Source organism: Lactuca sativa, chromosome 9, assembly GCF_002870075.4.
Source record: "Lactuca sativa cultivar Salinas chromosome 9, Lsat_Salinas_v11, whole genome shotgun sequence".
In the NCBI taxonomy this organism is placed as follows: domain Eukaryota; kingdom Viridiplantae; phylum Streptophyta; class Magnoliopsida; order Asterales; family Asteraceae; genus Lactuca; species Lactuca sativa.
In genome coordinates, this window is record NC_056631.2 from 163,788,030 (window position 1) to 163,807,143 (window position 19,114).

The 19,114-nt window shown below is 35.7% G+C and overlaps 4 protein-coding genes and 1 long non-coding RNA gene across 6 annotated transcripts; 3 read left to right on the forward strand and 2 right to left on the reverse strand.

Moving 5' to 3' along the window:
* Nucleotides 1–315: 315 nt before the first annotated feature.
* On the forward strand, nt 316–798 carry LOC111888141 (uncharacterized). Its single transcript, XM_023884271.2, has one exon. The coding sequence runs from the start codon at nt 316–318 to the stop codon at nt 796–798; it is 483 nt and encodes a 160-aa protein (XP_023740039.2).
* Nucleotides 799–2,113: 1,315 nt separating this feature from the next.
* Nucleotides 2,114–3,793, forward strand: LOC111888125 (40S ribosomal protein S8). The gene is made up of 5 exons (XM_023884254.3): nt 2,114–2,260; nt 2,381–2,453; nt 2,904–3,243; nt 3,324–3,493; nt 3,572–3,793. Exons 1-5 carry the CDS (start codon nt 2,257–2,259, stop codon nt 3,645–3,647), a joined length of 663 nt encoding a protein of 220 aa, XP_023740022.1. The 5' UTR covers nt 2,114–2,256; the 3' UTR covers nt 3,648–3,793.
* Nucleotides 3,794–5,794: 2,001 nt separating this feature from the next.
* LOC128128408 (uncharacterized) lies at nt 5,795–7,143 on the reverse strand. Of its 2 annotated transcripts, none has more exons than XR_008226320.1 (2): nt 6,869–7,143; nt 5,795–6,413 (listed from the first exon to the last, which is right to left on the reverse strand). It is a non-coding gene; the product is annotated as an uncharacterized LOC128128408 (long non-coding RNA). The 2 variants fall into 2 exon arrangements; XR_008226321.1 differs by having other exon boundaries at nt 6,532–7,143.
* A 5,005-nt stretch (nt 7,144–12,148) lies between these two features.
* On the forward strand, nt 12,149–14,853 carry LOC111888138 (FAD synthetase 2, chloroplastic). The gene is made up of 7 exons (XM_023884269.2): nt 12,149–12,276; nt 12,835–12,971; nt 13,077–13,157; nt 13,449–13,501; nt 13,656–13,791; nt 14,039–14,214; nt 14,304–14,853. Exons 2-7 carry the CDS (start codon nt 12,934–12,936, stop codon nt 14,801–14,803), a joined length of 984 nt encoding a protein of 327 aa, XP_023740037.1. The 5' UTR covers nt 12,149–12,276; nt 12,835–12,933; the 3' UTR covers nt 14,804–14,853.
* LOC111888137 (glycerophosphodiester phosphodiesterase GDPDL3) lies at nt 14,792–18,353 on the reverse strand. The gene is made up of 8 exons (XM_023884268.2): nt 18,093–18,353; nt 17,287–17,583; nt 17,045–17,148; nt 16,444–16,945; nt 16,022–16,342; nt 15,776–15,918; nt 15,207–15,690; nt 14,792–15,131 (listed from the first exon to the last, which is right to left on the reverse strand). The coding sequence occupies exons 1-8, from the start codon at nt 18,208–18,210 to the stop codon at nt 14,872–14,874; spliced, it is 2,229 nt and encodes a 742-aa protein (XP_023740036.1). The 5' UTR covers nt 18,211–18,353; the 3' UTR covers nt 14,792–14,871.
* Between the last annotated feature and the right edge of the window lie 761 nt (nt 18,354–19,114).

Here is a 19,114-nt window from a genome sequence, read left to right on the forward strand (position 1 = left end):
GCTTCGATGCAACAACAAACCAACAAACCATTGCCTACAACACAACAATCGGGTGAAGCGGAAGCGGAAGGTAGTAGGAACAAGAAAGGGAAAGGGAAAGGAAAATCAAAAGGGAAATCAATAGCGGTAGAAACAGAAAATGCAGACGTTCAACAATGGTGGACACCGGAGGAGGAATACGCTTTGACGGCGGCTTGGTGTGCTACTTCAAAAAACGAACTTCGCGGAAATGGAATGAAAAAAGGAGCTTATTAGGGGGCGGTGCTCGACAAGTTTCACGCTATTTTAAAGAAAAATTTGTATCACAACAATGACATGTTGAGCAGCAAATGGGGTATGATAACTAAGCGGTGCAGCAAATTCAACGATATTTACAACCGGCTTGAGGCGCAACAACAAAGCGGAACCAACGACTTCGATTTGTTCAAATCTGCTAAGGAACAATATCGGGTTGAAATGGGTAATGTTTTCGACTTTGAAAAATCATGGGAATTGTTGCGAGCGGATCCAAAGTGGAATAAAACGCCTACATCGTCAGAGGTTCAATCCAAAAGGTCTCGCAATTCTAGCTCGGTCGACGTGTCGGACGCACGGACTAACATCGACCTAAACACCGATGACGATGAGATCCCCGATGATATCCAAGAGATATCCCCACCACGACGACCGCCCGGACGCGACAAAGCGAGGCGCGCTGCAAGACATGCGAAGGAGGTGGAGACGAGAGCAAAAGATACGGCGGAAATGAGAGCGAAATTCGACGAGCACGATTTATTAATAAAAGAAAAAATGACTTGAAACGTCGTCATTTGGAGTTCCTGGAAAGGCAGGCACGGGAGAAGCAGGAGCAAAAAGAGAGGGAACTAATGACATATCAGTTGTCAATTCTTCGGACAAGCGAGGAGAGTTTAGCGCCTGCTGATCTAGGGTTGCTACAAGCGACGAAGGAACAAATTAAGAAGAAATATTTGGGTTAATTATGATTGTTATGTGGTTTTAGTCAAGGGCGTCAAGATCAGGATCCTACCTAGGATCGTTTTTTGGTTTGCAAGATCGGGATCGAGATCTTAAGATCCCACAAAATAGAATATAATTTTAATTTATAATATTTAATAATGAAAAATATTTCAAACATTTAATTTTTCGTTCAAAAGTTATAAAAACTTCAAAATATTAGTCATAAGTCACAATAAAAAATGATAAATGGTAGATTGGTAAATGGTAAAAGATATAAAGTGGTAAAAAAATTCCATTTGCAAAAAAAAAAAAAAAAAAAAAAAAAATCAAAGGAAGGTAGGATCGGATCGGATCTCGATCCTACGATCCTACCTCAAATACGATCATTTTACGATCTAGATCGTTTTTCATATGTAGGATCGTAGGATCGCACGATCCTACGATCAGGATCGCGATTTTGACAACTATGGTTTTAGTAGTAATCTGAATGATATTTTAGTTATAATATTAGGTTTAAAATTATTTTTTTTAATTGTAATCGTAATTTTAGATTTTAAATATTATGTCTTTTTTTTTTTTAATGTTACTTTTTATAAAAAATATATTCATGTTAGTGATTAAAAAAAATGCAAAAACGAAAAAAACGAAAAAGAAAAAAAAGAAAGAAAATAAATGAAAAAGTAAAAAAAACCCAATTTCGGAAAAAAAAACATATTTATTTTCAAAAAGTTGGTGTTATATCTTGTTGCCCATTTCCCCACTTGATGTGTTATAACACCACTTGCTTATGTGACATGTAAGGTGACACAACTTGGTGTTGCACCTTATTGCTCACACCGAATGCTCTAAAAGAATGACAAATTTACATGGATAATCGAGGCATTGATATTGATATATGAATTATCCACATGTAATGAAAAAAAGAAAGAAAATTTTATACAGATAACATTATAATAAGAGTATAATAGTTAACTGATGAAAATATAATATTTTACAGTTCAATTTCTTTATGGTATATATATAAAATATAACCCTTTTTTATTTACTTATGATTTAGCGAACAGAATAGTTGATTGCTACAATATTTCATGAAAAAATATCCATGGGCCGAGAAAATTTGTTTGGGCCAAGTGATTGGGCCTCCACATTTCACCGAGGCCACTAGGGTTTTGAGTAGATACGAATAGAAGTAATCAGCCTCACCCTTTTAAGCCATTGCCCTGCGAAACCCTAAACTTTCTCTTTGTCACCCAAGAGTTCGACTTCAGAGGCGCAGGAGGATCCTTCTGATCTGCAAACATGGGTAAGTTTTGCCAATGGCCAACTCAAATTCATACGTCGGATTTGATACACTGCTTTGTAATCTCCATCTTCGTGCTATCATGATTACGAACATTCTGATGATGTTTCTCTACTGTTTCAGGTATCTCTCGTGATTCGATGCACAAGAGACGTGCCACTGGTGGCAAGAAGAAGGCCTGGAGAAAGAAGCGAAAGTAAGTTTTCCTCTAAATTAACATATGCCGTCTATATTTTCTGTATAGTTATGTTATGATTATCCTATTCTAGACAAGTTATATACTAGAAACATCGGTCCTGTTCGCTGTAGACACGATACTGTTTGCTTTTTATTTCTCTCTTTATTCGTTTGTGCTTACTGATTTCGATCCTGATAATGTGATTGTGAGTTTGTGAGTTTGTGATGATAACTTGTATTGATTTTATCATTCAAGTCGAACACTATGGATCAATGAATTGAGGAAAGCGATTTGCGCTTGAATACGAAACTGATTTCCGATCAACACATGCTATCTCGTAATCTTATTTTTATCAGTATTTATATACATCCTTCTTATTTCAAACATTCTGTTATGATTCAAATTCATTAACATCCATCAAATCAAACTCTATTTAGATTTTTTTAACACTTGTTGTTTCTCTTAAAGGTATGAGCTTGGAAGACAGCCTGCAAACACTAAAATATCGAGCAACAAGACAGTTAGAAGGGTGAGAGTTCGTGGTGGAAATGTGAAGTGGCGAGCATTGAGGTTAGATACAGGAAACTACTCATGGGGAAGTGAAGCTGTAACAAGAAAGACACGTATCTTGGATGTGGTTTACAATGCATCAAACAATGAATTGGTGAGGACACAAACACTAGTGAAGAGTGCTATTGTTCAAGTTGATGCTGCACCTTTCAAACAATGGTACCTTCAGCACTATGGAGTTGACATTGGTCGAAAGAAGAAAGCTCCAGCTGCTTCTGCTGCTAAGAAAGATGGAGAGGTATTATTTTCTTTTCATTTTATTTTTTATATTTACTTGTATTGTGGTTTTGAGATTTAGTGATTTTGATTTAATTGTAGGAAGTAGAAGGTGCTACTGAGGAGACAAAAAAGAGCAATCATGTTGCTAGGAAGATAGAGAAGCGTCAAGAGGAACGCAAACTGGACCCACATGTTGAAGAGCAATTTTCAAGTGGTCGTTTATTGGCTGCCGTTTCATCACGCCCTGGCCAATGTGGTCGTGCTGATGGGTATGTTTTTTCTATTATTTTTTTTCTTAAAATAAAAATGTTTGCGAAATTGATGATTGGTAATTTGTATGTCTGTAGATATATTTTGGAGGGAAAAGAGCTTGAGTTTTACATGAAGAAACTCCAGAAGAAGAAAGGAAAGGGTGCTGCTTAAATTGTTTTTAATATGCTTATTTTTATTCAGTTTGAGTTTTAATAGATTTTATCTTTCTTTTTTTACCCTGTGAAAGCCTTGAAACTGAAATTTTGACGTTTTAAAATGTTGTTTTTGAATGTTAAGTCTATGTAAGGTTTACTCTACTTCTTATCGATACCAGTAGTACTACAACTATTGATTCAAACACGTAATTATTCTATATTATTATGCAAAATTAAGCATAAAACAAAGAAATTTAATTTGGTAAGCCTTTTGGACGAGTCGGTAGGAGGTTTTTACTAAATTTTTTTTTGAGCTATTCTATTAAAATGGGTTATATGGTCCCTTGTTGATGGGTTTTTTCCTACTAAAAAAAGTATTTAAGTTAAAAAAAATACAAAAGAGATGAAATAGATACTATCAATGTTTTGATGTATTTGTCTGTTTTATTTTGTCTAATCCATTAAGTCAACCAATTAGAGATGTTCAACTTAAGTGCTTAACATATAAAGCGCTTTACGTCACTAAAAACTGCATGTCACTGTAAGTTCTAAGCGCTTTAAATAATGAAAAGATGCATGTTATTGAAAAAGAAGTTGCAAATGGTATTTAATGAGTTCTAAGGGCGATGAGCTTTATTTTGTGTTTATATGGGTTGAAGAACACATCCTAAAAGTCTGTATTGTGTGTATGTGTGTTTATGATCAAAATCAATTTGCAAAATCCTTGAAGAACACACATCTCGAATCAGAGATCTTGAGTTCCTGAACATTTGGTTTAATGTTTTCAGATATATGCATGCGTTCATCTTCATCTTGGTTCATTGAGTGTGTGTTCATATGTAAAACCTAGAGTGTGTTATGTTTAAAACCAAAGAAGTAACTCAGAAAAAATTGAGTGCGTTTATATGTAAAACCAAGAAATCAAGCATGTGTTCATGTGTAAAACCAAAGAAAACTCAAGGGTGTGTGTGTTCATGTGTAAAACCCAAGAAAAATTCAAGGGTGTGTGTTCCATAAACACACACACCCACACATGTGTTTGTGAATAATAGGGTTGCTGGAGAAATCATGCTGGCCACAGAAGACGACCAAAGTTTGACCTATCGAGGACACCGGAAACTAGCTAAACCTACAATAACGGTCATACTAGCGCTTGTAGGGATACCAAAGATCGACTAAACCTATAACAGTCGGTCATAATGATGTTTTTTGCAATGTTTTAAAAATCGGGTCAAATCAGTTGGACCGTAAGCCTGGGGAAGAGAGCGGTTCAACTAACACAAATTTAAGTCTATTTATGGACCGGAACAGAACGGCCGATTCTTACAAAAACCTGATTCAACCGATTACATTGAACCAGGTTTGATGAGAAAGCGACTATTTTTTATGAGGATGAAGTTGATAGTAAATTGCACCGGAGTGATTATAAGATTGATGCATTTAACACTCCAATGTCTCAATACCAATACCATGATTTGGTTTGATCTTGATAGATTTGTATTCATCTAAAACTCTATTTTGTTTTGGTATTATCCTTCGTCTCTTTTTATGTATTCGGGTTGATATAACATTTATGGTCATGTGGTTTTTAATGTATTGGATTGATCTACTAGTTTTATGTGTTTTAATTTTTGAACTTATAAACGTCAAATTCTTGGAAAATAAAAAATACATGAAATATATATATATATATATATATATATATATATATATATATATATATATATATATATATATATATATATATATATATATATATATATATATATATATATATATATATATATATATATATATATATATATATATATATATATGCCGGAAAATAAAAAATACATTAAATTCATAGATATGACAGTTTACCGACAGTCGAACCGGGAACCGATCACCAATCTGGTTTAACTAGAAAACTGATTTTAAAACATTGATTTTTTGATCGGTGTAGAAAAGTTTAATAGTGACATCATACAAAAAAATGATTAACTTAATGCATAGGGTAAAATTCATTATCCTTATAAAACATCAACCCTCATTTAATTAAACTACAACTTATTTTTTAAGCATAACTAAAGCTTATTGTTTTTATCATAATGTCGGTTGGTTTTCATAAGCTTTTATTATGTTTAATTTTTCTAATTTTGTAAATAATAAATTATAAAACTATAATCAAATAATATATTTAATGGTATTAAAATTATAACTTGTATTTACATACCAATATACCATACAAAGTATTCATATGAAAATTCATTCCATTCATACAAGCCAACACCAAATATGATCATAGAATGGAATGACTCATTCCATTATCTTTTGCTTATTCAATTATCTTAGCCATTCCATTCATTTGTTAGTTCATTCCATTCCATCCAACAATGCAAAATCCAATGGTGTGTGCTTAAGAATGTGGTACTCATATCAAAGGCACAATTTTGATACGACCTGTAAATTGATACTAAACACAACAAGTTCCATACAAAATTAAAGAAAGGGTATTTTGGTCATTTTCATGCTTCCTATTCCATTTCCTTTGACATGAAGTGAAATTAGTCTTTGTTTGGCTGGGTGGTGAATTTGTCATACCCGTATTTCTTTTTCAACCTATCTCTTACATAATCATTTCGGGCTTTTATTCGAGCTTGTTGAGGGGCAATATGGACATAAGAAAGATACAAACCAACGCCAAAAAGAGATGAACCACCAAGAAACAAACCCACAGTCATCCACAGCTTATTAGGCGTTGAGGGAAAGCACAACACCATATGGCCTTTTATTATGCACACTGTTTAAAAAAAAACAACACAGATTAACTAACATATATGTACAATCTGTAAGTTGCATTTGAAATTAACCACTACAAATTTACAATGTAGCTCATTTATTGGAAGCTGGGGAATAACCTAATAATACGGCTTCAAGGACTTGCAATTACAATATGTCGATATACTGATGAAATTGAAGACACTTATGCACATGGAAAGACAATATGAAAGGATTCAAAAGCTCTATTTCCATAACTGAGCCAAACGCCTTTGGTTACGATGTAATTTCGATCACAATCAATGTATGCTAAAATGAATACCTAACTGGCATTTCGTCGAACATGTAACGTGCAATTTCCTTCGACACCCATCGTATAAAGATGTTATTTAATGAAATCAGGTGAAGCATATATTTAGATGAAGATCTATGCACATGTGTATGCAGATTGAAAGGGAAGAGATGAAATCGACATACCCACTACCAATGTTTCTTGTAATTCTGTCTTTGGTCGTGAGAGGGCTTTCGGAAGAGATCAAATCGCTAAATGTAAAAATGAAAAATTTTACAAATAGTCCTCCAGCTATTCTCAAAGTTCATTTTGTATGTGTTCAGAGTTTCTTTTAACATTTTGCTTTTGAGTGGAACTTTTTGTACAAAATGATTCATACTCTATCTTCATGGTTGTTACTTGTTAGTCACTCAAATATATTAATGGGATAAAATAAGCAAGTTGAGCGATGAGTTTAAATAAAAACATTTAATGTTTAATTGACGAATTCACCTATGTACGTAGAGGTGACAAATATTGACACGGCACGTTAATTCGATATAAGCTCGACACAAAGTAAACGAGTTTGATTAAACAGGTAAGGTTAAAGTTGAGAATTTTAACTCGAAAATAATTCATTTATTTGTTTGTAAGTTTTTTGAATTCTTTTGATAAACTAGAAAGATTCAAAACCAAAACTATATGTAAAAGATAAATTATGGGTTAAGTCATTTTGTAATGTGGAAACAATTTAACTACCTATGTTAAGACTTCATTTTCAGTTTTTTCTCTTCTCTCCAATGTATACAATCATTTCGACCACTCTCTTCTCCTCATGATCTTGCCCCTATGCCTCTTTAACTCACACTTACTATGAATCTAACCATTTCGTCTCCTTAATTAGTTATATTTTTCCTTTCCTACCAATCAAACTCCTACTCTTTCAACATATTTAGTGTTTTAAATTTCAACCTCACATTACACAACACATTTCAAGGTCTAACCATGAAAACCAACACGAACTCGACATGAAAATCGGGTTGACATGACCCAGCGTGATAATTAAACATATCTGGTTATGGTCGAACTCTTTAAACATTGTAACGTCCAAAATTTCGAAATAATTAAAACTTTTCAAAAACCACTCATTTTAATAACGTTGTTACAAAAAGGTTTTCAATACATTATTTAACAAAGTATTTTCCCAGGTTCGTATCATAAAACACCAATGCGAGGAACGGTACGATCACGCCTTTGCCTTACCACAGACTCTTGAGAACCTGAAACATAAAACCACAACTGTAAGCCCGAAAGCTTAGTGAGATACCCCCAAAATACCAACCACATATACGCCTTTCCAGGCCCTGACCTTCCGGTCCATGTGTCTCAGGGGACTTCCGTCCCTGCTGGGTAAACCTTCCGGTCCTACCCACGCCGACCTTCCGGTCCATCACACAACATAATCGCCTTCCGGCCCATAACATATTGCCTTCCGGCCCATAAGCATAAAATGCATATATAAAATAACAAACAATCATATAACAATTCATAGACAACAATCGATCAACAGATCAAATATCATAGCATTACTCTAACAAGATACCGGTCTAGCCAGTCACTATCATAACATTACCCTATGAATCAGTCAACATACTAAATGCATACATACGCCTTTACAGGCCATGACCTTCCGGTCCACATAGTAATGCCTTCCGGCCTGTAACATATAATGACAACTATCCGGATTTCCATCCGGTAAAAAGGGTCGGCCTTGGTGCCATAAACCCTAGCGATATAGTGAGGATAACTCACCTCGAAACTGCCGACTGAACAAATAGCTCAAGTTGCTCCGATCACTGATACGATCTCCACCTCTGGACAGTCACCAATGCACTGAACTCAAACAATAACAACAATTACCAAAATACCCCTGGAACCACTGGTAAATCCTTGGTCAAAGACAAGGTCAAAGTCAACCCCTGATTGACCCTACTCGCCGAGTCAACCCTATGACTCGCCGAGTCCCCATACTCAGAACTTCACTCAACCCGCGACCTAACTCGCCGAGTCACCCCAAGACTCGCCGAGTTCAACGACTCTGAGTCCACTCGCCCTTAACTCACCGATTCCTTAAGACACCCTTTCTACACGTCGAGTATCCCCCTTTTACTCGACGAGTTCCTCCTGGAAGAATCGCGGTGCCACCCCGACTCAACTCGCCGAGTCTGAAGAACAACTCGACGAGTCCCAGTCAATCTCCAATCTACTCGCCGAGTCTGTTCATCGGACTCGGCGAGTCCATGCCATGCAGTCGATCAAACTGCTTCCTGAGATAAGTTTTGTCCCGAAATACACAAGCATGGGACCTTCTGGACCTCTAAAGGTCCTAATACAGGGTTATAGTCGTTTGGGTAACAATGTACTAATTCATCTAATCACCAAATGGGTTCCATAAACCCTAATTCCATGCACACATCAACAACACAGAAGAATCCGAGATAATACCTGAATAACGCACTCTCTGTGTCCCCAAACCGTAGAACTCGAATCCCTTGCTGTTCCTTTAGCCAAAACTCTTCTCCTCCTTGCACAACAATTTCTTCAAAGCCATAATACCCTTTAATCTTGCTCTAGATGCCCACCGCCGTTTAGGGTTCTTCCCAGTCGACTAAAAACGGACAATGACGGCCTATAAGTGCCTTATATACGTTCCAAAACCAAACGGCTAGGGTTTCCGCTGAACAGCGTCGACTCGCCGAGTCCATATCTGGACTCGTCGAGTCCAGTCGCGATCCCGCAACCAAGTCTGCGATCCTACTCGGCGAGTCTAGGCTCCAACTCGCCGAGTCCCCTCTTAAAACACCCCCAAATCATAATTATATCAATATTTGAAATTTCGGGCTGTTACAACTCTCCCCCACTAGAACTAGACTTCGCCCTCGAAGTCTCACTCTGAAAAATAGCCCCGGATGCTGCTCCCACATATCACGTTCCAGATCACAGTTCATTTCCGATCCCCTCCGGTGCTGCCACTGAACTAACACCAGAGGTATCTCCTTATTCCTCCGAACCTCGATCTTCCGTTCTCTGATGACCACTGGCCTCCCGGTGTAATTCAGGCTTGCATCCACCTGAATGTCTCCTAATGGAACCACTGCCGACTCATCGGCTATATACTTCCTCAATTGCGATACATGGAAAATATCGTGGATTTGTCTCAAATCCGTGGGTTTGGAACATAAACTCATATATGACCCGCCAACACGTTTATTAAACGGGTCATATATGAGTTTCTAAAAAAATAAACGGGTTGACCCGCCAACCCGTTTATATTCTTAATAAAAAAATTATTTTATTTTTAAATGTATTTATGTTTCAAGTATTAATATTTAATAAGTATTATATAATATAACCATTGATTCATAGACCATTTGACTGTTTTGACATTTTGACTCGTGGTGGATGGTGTAAGCTCGTAAGTCGTAACCTATAAGGCTAAGTCTCTAACATGTTTCTATAATTTTTTAATTTTCATTTGGATGTTTAAGACTTAAATGTCTAAAATTCGGACCCACGAACCCAAATCTGACACACGAACCCGCAAACCTATGAACCCGTATAAATAAATGGGTTGGCGGGTCATATATGAGTTTATGTTCCAAACCCGCCAACCCGTGACCTGTATACAAGGCCGGCTCTATGCTTTAGAAAACTAAGCAAGGGATTAGGGCCCCAAATTCTAAAGGGCCTCCAATTTTAAAACTTATTATGTTAATTATATTTATATATATACGTATTTCTTGGGTTAAGAGACAAGTTTGAACTTGGTCTAGCGGTGAAGTGGTGGTTTAGCAAACCAAGGGTCTTAAGTTCAAATCTATTTGGATACATGAAGGGCCCCAAATTTTTTGTTTTCTTAGAGCCCCTAAAATGGTTGAGCCGCCCCTGCCTGTATATTTAAATGGGTTGTGTTCGGGTTGACATACACGCCAACCCGAACACGACACGATTGTCAGGCCTACGTTTATTCAACACAAATGTATGTTTAAAATCAACCAAGTATCTGTTGTTATGTTTGGTAAAATTTGGGTGACTACGTTTATTCAACAAAAATGTATGTTTAAAATCAACCAAGTATTTGTTGTTATGTTTGGTAAAATTTGGGTGATTTATATCAGCAAATAAGAAATTTGATTCATTTGTTGATGATGCTTCTGGATTTGAATCGGGGAAAAAGGTAGTTTCTAGTTTTTTACTTCAAAAAATGACTAGTATTTTAAATATGGTTATAAAAGTTATATTATTATGATAACAATAATTTCTTTATAATAAATTAAAATGTGAATTTTTATGGATTTGAATACATTTTTTTTTTAATTTTCGATTTGTTTGTCTTGTTCGACCCAATTTGACTTGTTTTGAGTCTTAGTATAGTTCTTAGTTCTATCTATAAAGTATAACAAGATTCACTTATTGCTTATAATTAGGTTGAAATAGTCGCATCTTCCTAATTATGTTTCACCGGGTACCACTTGGGGCACCAAATAGGGGAAGTCTCAAGTTTAAACTGTGGGGGTTTCAATCAAGGGTTGACCATGAAAAAGGTGTGTGATGCAATTCTAAAAAGTGTTGTTTAGTATCTCGCCAAAGGCGATCCCTCTTCCTCAAAACTCGTGATATCAGGGAGCCACAATAAGCGGTGGGAGGAACCCGTTGTGTCGTTGCTAATAGTCCATTGTCACCATAGCATCTTTAAGCATCTCAACAAAATGATCGAGACCTTGCTTCTCTAAATCACATTCCTTCATTTGTTTCAATCTTACATTAGGTAAAGCAAGTCGATTTACACAAGAATTGTAATGTAGAACTCTTATGAAGCCAATATACTCACATATGACACCACCGTATAATTTAATTTGTTACAACACACAAACAATCAAATAAGAACCTACCACCTAAATCGTTATAAGTCATTTGGCTACACATCTATATAACCCCACTTGTTTTAGTTTTAATGTTCATAGAAAGCACATCTCCTGTACTTGCTTTGCTGAGGTTTATCAGTTTTTCTAAGAAAAAACAGTTGAAGTTGATGCAAAGTAACAAATCCATTTAAGTACATACATTGTTCCCTAATACTTTAAACAATTTATCCATACCTTCTTTTATCGTTGTACTACACACAATCATATGTTTCTTATTATTTTTTTTACGTCTATATGTTTAGGCTTAGTAAAGAAAATGAGATAAAACATTGTTAAATCGAGTAAAAAACATGAGTACATAAAAAAATTGAAAGCGAGCTTCTTGTTAAGGACCATCATGCCCTTCAAAAATTAGAGTGTTAACCTACAAGTTTTTAACCAAGTTGTTAATTTTTTTTACAAGGGAATAAAAGTAATAAAGTTGATTTTTAAGGGGCGAAAATGAAAAGAAAAGAAAAGTCAATAGACTGTTTATGTAAATCACCCTAAGAAGATAGCAGACTATGAGGTTGTTGATGATACAAACTTTTATGTATGCAGTCATTCGTTTCGCCCATAGTCGCATACCAGAACTCGCGGAACCAAATCGGAGGAAACCCATCGCCGACCACCACCACCACTTTTTTCCGGTGAGTATTCTTCTTTTGTTCTTACTTAGGGTTAAGACACAGCTGGGTTCTTTCCCTCGTGATGTCTGTAGTACTTCGTATTCATCGCACCCATTATTAATCTCATCCCTCTTCTATCTAGACAAATTTCAGCATTGCTTAATATAAAGTTTGTTTCTTTAGTTACGGGCAGTAATTGTTAGTTAGGGGGTTGTTGAACAAATTTAATTAGTAGTTGCTTAACACTTAATCGATTTATATGTTAATCGAACACTTGATTTATGTGTTGAGCTTCGTAGAGTTCTATGGAATCCGTGGCCTAATGTGAATCCTTGTTTGATGATTTTTTTAAATCATGAACACCAACAGTAAGTCGAATTATTTCACCCCAATTTTGAGTCTGATATGAGGATTTGACACCCCTCTGTATTTTATGAACTCCAAGTGTTGGATGAAATTCCCCAATGAAAATATACATCTTTACACATTATTTTCACGATGAAAAGATATCTTGGAAATTTTTGTGAGTATTTTAGATGTTTGGCTACTAATGTAATAGCCTTTTGTGCATTAAAACAGCTTTCATGGCCTTTGTGTTGGTGAACACATTTGCAGTAGATATTTCAAGTTTATTGTAGCACAATTGGTCTAATATTTGTTGGAGCATTGAAACAAACAATGCTCACGAATCAGAAGTTGTTTGTCCATCTGAACGGGTAAGTTTTAATTTGTATGAGCTTGAAATTGGGATTATTGGTTTGTTAAACTAAGTCTAAGCCTCTAAGGGTATTTTGGGAATATAATTTGGTGTATTTGTGCAGGGGTATTAGGTTACCAGTTACTGTGCAAGGGGCTTCAAGACGGGTTATCTCTTTATCTTCTTCAGATATGCAGGCAACAAGGTATATATTTTATGCAACTCTTTTTTAATCCCTTTTCTTGAATTTTTATATTAATGTATTGAAAATTTCTCATTTATAAGCTTTGGACAATGTTTAACCTGCTTAACCTGTTTATTTTTAGCTATATTGTAAAATGTTGGCTGTATGACTTTTTATCGTTGAAATATAACCCAAAATTTTATTTGACCAAGTTTCATTTAAATTAATTGAAATTGTCCTCTAGTATTTAAAGACTTGAATTTTTTTGGGTTTTTATTTATTGTTAATCTATCTCTTTACGTGTGCAAAAAGTCAACAGGAAGACGAAAACACCCCTCACTCCAAACAACTATCTTCCGTGGCAGGTATTCCTTTATTTCACATTTCTAGTAATTTGACCCACTGTCACATCTTCATTTCGTCTTATACCATATAAACAACAAAAAACCTCAGATAATTACATTGCATTACACTATGTTATGTTTTGTTTATTTTAAAGAATTTAATATTGTATTGTAGGAGGCATAGTAGCATTGGGAAAGTTTGATGCACTACACATAGGTCATCGCGAGCTTGCTATCCAAGCATCAAAGGCAGGCACTCCATTCCTTCTATCATTTACTGGAATGGCTGAAGTTCTTGGCTGGGAACCTAGGTATATGATGCGAAGGGTATTTATGTCTTTTTTTTTTTTTTTTTTTTTGCACATATGAGATTAGATGCTAGTCCCTTCCCCATTTTTTGGAATCTTTTTGTGTGGGACGAAGCTTTTATTCTCATTGACATCAGTCTAAGTCTCAGTCTAAATGCACACCAAATACAGTACAAGTATTGTGCAATCAATGGGGCCCACCATGAATTGTGTTGTGGTATAAAGTTTAAAATTTGAAGTGATTGAACAGGGCTCCTGTGGTTGCTAAATGTGACCGTAAACGTGTGCTTTCATCTTGGTCTTCTTGTTGTGGAGAAGTGGTCCCCACAGAGCTTGAAGTTGAATTCTCTAAAGTTCGCAATTTGACGCCACGTCAGTTTGTGGAGAAGTTATCCAAAGAGCTTGGTGTTCGTGGTGTTGTGGCAGGTAGAACAAATTTTACCTCATTTCTTCAAGGGTGACATCATTTTCTCACATATTTCCTAAACTAACTATATATTTTTTTTACGTAATAGGAAAAAACTACAGGTTTGGTTATAGAGCTTCAGGTGATGCATCGGAACTATCAAGATTATGCGAAGAGTATGGTATAGAGGCATACATTATAAACCCCGTGATGGACAAAAAACAAAGCATATTAGCCACAGGATTCAACGATGCGAAAGAAAGAGGACAGGTGTCGTCTACACGTGTTCGTTATGCACTTTCAGAGGGAGACATGGGATATGTCTCGGAGCTTCTTGGTCGCAACCATCGTCTGATATTGATGCTGAATGATTCGCAATCATTCAGCATCAAAACCACAAGCAGGATTTTGGATTCGTATCCGAAATCCTGCTTGTTAAATCTTCCACCCAAAGAGGGTGTATATGAAAATTGTCGTATCATATCCAAAGAAAAAGTTGTACCTTGTAGAGTAGTTGTTGATACGACAAACATTCATTTAGAGTTGGTAGAGATAGACCCTATTTGTATTCAAGAGTCTAGATACCTGAATATCGAGTTTGGTGTCTAGATTTTGTACTTTTAACTAAGAAATTAATTATAGATTACATGAAGTGATAATATTTGTTTATTAGTACATCAATAGAAAGATATGGAAATGGAACAAAGAAGCATTATCCACATAAAAGCTTTCCGTGATGCTGATGACTCATTGACAACAGGCGAATGCGGTTTGTTTGTGGAAGTGATAGGGGCATCCGCCAGGTCAGCATCGGTCAGTATCGGATTTGGAGGTCCAACTGGCGGCATTGCCCCACGTGCCATGAGATGGACCAATTCGCCAGGCTTTATAGAGTGTGCATAATTTGGGATATCTTTGAAATGTAAACATTTGCTCCCTGTAGTTTTCCAAAAAAAAAAAAAAGATTATGAATTCCTGAGTAAGTAAAGTAACATCAAATGAGCAAACTTACTTTTATATTTGGAGGTGGTAGCTGGAAAACCAGTAATAACACCATCAACACCAGCTCCCTCTACATATGTGGCTAATTCAACATAAGGGTCTGAAAATACATCCCATGGCTGTGATACAAACTCATTACTCATTATTTGGACATATACAGAGAGGTTAAACCCTTGAAACTTTGGCACAACTTGAGTTTGATTAATAAGAAATCCGTTCGATTTAGGGTACACAGATTGCTTCCCGATGATAACTGAATTAGCTGTATCACTGATTTCTGAGATGGTTGAGTTTTCAGCATCACGGATGTTTTCTTTAACCTCATAAACAAGCTCAAGCCTTTTGTTTTTGTTTGTTTCCTTGAATAATTTCAGAACTTTCATCTCAGAAGATTGGATTAATAACTTTTTGTTCTGGTAACTAGATTTATTCAAAACGTCAATCACAACATCTGTTACGTTTAATCCATGATTTGTTGCTAGGTAGGCTGCATTCTGGGAGTTTTTGTAACAAAAATATGTCAGTTATTAGAAATAATGAAATAGATAAATTTTGAGGAAAATAGAGAATCAATCACACCTTTATGTTGATTAGGACACCAGATACAGAAGTAGCATTATTTGCAAAGTCCAAAAACTCAGACAATGTCATCAAGTTTCCATCATTTTTGAACTTGGGGTTACGAAACAATGTCTCATTTGCAAATGGGTTGAACATTGCAGCTAAAACATATATATAAAAGACAAAACCAAAACTATAAATGTTGATTTTATCATTTTATGAATCTTTTCCTATTATTGATGAATAGAATAATACAATACTTACGTCTTAAGCTCTTGATCTGGCTCCATGTGAGGCTGAATGTATATATTCCATTTCCAGATTGAAGCTCAGGAGCACTGGATGAAAGGTTACCAAAATCTGACTCAGCAACTGTTGTCCTTTCAAGAAGGTTTATGTCACCTAAACAAAAAGCTACTCCATCATTTGTCATCTGAACAGGACAATCGATTATATCTACACCATCTGAAACAGCTTTTTTGTATGCTGAATCACTACACCCTGGAAACTCCCCACTTGCTCCTTCAAATGAGATAATTAAAGGCTTTCCTGAAGAATGTTTTTTCCCAATATGAGAAAAACAACCTGCATGGTTGTAGAAAATAGAATGTTATTTCTTGCATTCAACCCTTTTCAATATATGAAGGCAGAATCATATCATGAGATTTAAAGGGTTCAAAACTTACTAAAAGCTGCTGATGGAGTCACTGGGTTGTCGGAAAGAACACCATCCACAGAGAATCTGCCATTATCGACAAAATACAGATACTCTTCTACAGGGTCATAACTGTAATTATACGCAAGTTGCACATCATTCATGAAATCTGAACCAAATACTTGTAAACCCTCTTTATGGGCATCCAAGACCAATGAGGTAGATGGTTGCAAATAGAAGTCATTATCCACAGGCCATATGTATGATTTAGGAACTAAAACACCAGAAGCAAATGTCTTGATAAATGTCAGATTTTTTAAAAGTGAACCATATGTTTGATTGGTTGAGGGCTCAGTCTTGTTCACTTCAAGAAATCTGAAAATTAGTTTTGTGGTGGTTGATTTGAATGTTGTCATGATACTTTTCAGAAATTCCACCTCTGGTGATGATATGTATTTAACAAGATTTCTTTTAGAAGCATCAATCACAAAGTTTCTCATACTCAAATTGTGTTGCCTGAAAAATGCATCATGCTGCAAAAGTATAAACAGAAGAGAGGTTAGCAAACATAACTTGTTGCCTATGCCTGTATGCCATTAGCACTTTAAATTAATTTACAAAGTAATAATCACCTGGATATTCAACCACAATCTTCCCTGATTTGCAACATCATCTACAGTAAGGATGGGAAACAAGCCATCATAGTATGGTGTTCGGGACAAGATGTTCTGTGTTACTGTTCATTGCACAAAAGGGAATCATCATGAGTTTATTCATGAAATCATGAAGTTGCAGATATCAGACACATAAAAAGGGAATCTTGTGTAGTTCAGTGGTATCGCGAAGTATTAATTAGCGTGAAAATTGAACTTACAGAAGACATTTTTTTGTAGATCATCGAGTGAGAAGTCAACAGGAAACCATCCTGTTGTGGGTACTCCATTGACAGGGTATGTTTGGGATCTGTTACCAAAGACTTGGCTAATGGTAGAAGCATTATTAAGATCAAGGTCCGGAAAGCAGATCCCAGCTGCATCTCTAGTTAACTGCACATCGCACCAGAAGATCACATCGGGAACACTAAGCATCTTCGCCATTTCGTAAGCATCTACACTCGAGTCAGGAAATACTCCTGAAAACCCACCACGTGCTATGACTAAAGGGCGTTCTCCTGAAAAGGTAGGGAAGTAGAGTTGAAGAACATGCAATAAAAATACGCACAAATGACGAAACTTAGTCAATTTGACCATTTAGGTGTTGATTGATGCAGCAATAATTTATAATTACACACCCTAACTCATCTAATCTTCTAATAATTACTTCGTACAATGAGTTGATTAAAACCAGAAATAGTAAAATCATCTAAGCAATCCTCCTCCATTTGATTATTTTACCTAGACGTTCAAAACTGTTCGTAGTTGAAGCACACATCCAAAAATGCCCTTAGAAGAACACAAGTTCGCAACTGATTTCCATAAATTTAACCGATTTGATGTTGCCTTATTAAATTCGATCTCTATCTTAGAACTGAAACGCATTACTACAATGTATCTCCAATTTTACATTCGAAAATTTGAAATTAAATTCTGAAAATAAAACTTAACATGCAATCAAATAAATGAAACACGAACAATGTTAGAAAATGAGAATCGCATAGAAGTGATTGCAATAATACTATACCGTTTAACGTATTCCATTTACTAGTTCTGTTACTAGATCCCCGGGCATCCGTCAACGATACCGAACACACAAATAGCAGTATATCAAGTAGCCACCGGAGTTTCCACATTGCCGGCATCTTTACACCGGAGGTTAACTGAACTTCGGCGACTTCTTGCTTTATCGGGAACGCTGAGAAAGCAAGTATCGAAGTTTCCAGGTGGTGAGAGAAGGAAGAGGACTAGAGGGAGGAGAATGGACAGGAGTTGATGATGAAGGAGATACAAATTGACGTTGTATTCATGCTAAAAGAAAACGCATTAAATTATATAAAATTTAATTTTGGCGTACACAAGCCGAGTTTCACCAGCTCTGTCCTGGCTTGGCTAAGACAACTAGCCGCTAAGCCATGCTAAAATAAGAATGCTTATCTACTTTTCAATTTCACTATTATTTTCACTATGATTAACAAGAGCAAAAAGAATATTATAATAACCACTTTTTGGCTAAAAGAAAAATATTAAACATTAATTTCAGAATTTTTCACAAATCGGACCTACTTATTTCATATATTTTGTTTGGATCGTTTAACAAATAATTAAATCATATCATCTAATCACATAACTATATATGTTTATGTTTGAAATGAATATGTTTATAATTATATACTTATAAATTATTGTATGATTATGTAGTTAAAGTCATTTAATTTAGTTTTAAATTGAATATAAAACTTGTGCTAGTTGAGGCAAAAGACGTTATTTTAAACAACTTGTCTTGTGAAATTATAATTAAATTAATATATGTTTCTTTTACGTATAATATAATAATTTATCAACTGATTTGTCAAGAATAACAATACAGGAAACAATATTTTACGGATTATGTGCAAATCTTGACTTGAGCGGTTGAGCCACTGCTTTGGCTAGAGGGTTGACAACTGGAGTACAGCTCAGCAAAGTCTCATAAACTAACGTATACGCAAAGACCAATGCCACGTGGTTTTACACGGTGGCCAGTGGGCCCACAGAATTTGTTCCGGC

Bases quoted from the DNA above. Each gene is read 5' to 3' on its own strand.
- LOC111888141 (XM_023884271.2), top strand. From the start codon at position 316: ATGTTGAGCAGCAAATGGGGTATGATAACTAAGCGGTGCAGCAAATTC.
- LOC111888125 (XM_023884254.3), top strand. The intron at 2,454-2,903 runs GTAAGTTTTCCT...TTTCTCTTAAAG, and splicing joins GCCTGGAGAAAGAAGCGAAA to GTATGAGCTTGGAAGACAGC. The intron at 3,494-3,571 runs GTATGTTTTTTC...GTATGTCTGTAG, and splicing joins CAATGTGGTCGTGCTGATGG to ATATATTTTGGAGGGAAAAG.
- LOC111888138 (XM_023884269.2), top strand. From the start codon at position 12,934: ATGCTCACGAATCAGAAGTTGTTTGTCCATCTGAACGG. The intron at 13,158-13,448 runs GTATATATTTTA...GTGTGCAAAAAG, and splicing joins TCAGATATGCAGGCAACAAG to TCAACAGGAAGACGAAAACA. The intron at 13,502-13,655 runs GTATTCCTTTAT...ATTGTATTGTAG, and splicing joins ACAACTATCTTCCGTGGCAG to GAGGCATAGTAGCATTGGGA.
- LOC111888137 (XM_023884268.2), bottom strand. From the start codon at position 18,210: ATGCCGGCAATGTGGAAACTCCGGTGGCTACTTGATATACTGCTATTT. The intron at 17,584-18,092 runs GTATAGTATTAT...CTACCTTTTCAG, and splicing joins TAAATGGAATACGTTAAACG to GAGAACGCCCTTTAGTCATA. The intron at 17,149-17,286 runs GTAAGTTCAATT...TGCAATGAACAG, and splicing joins TCTACAAAAAAATGTCTTCT to TAACACAGAACATCTTGTCC.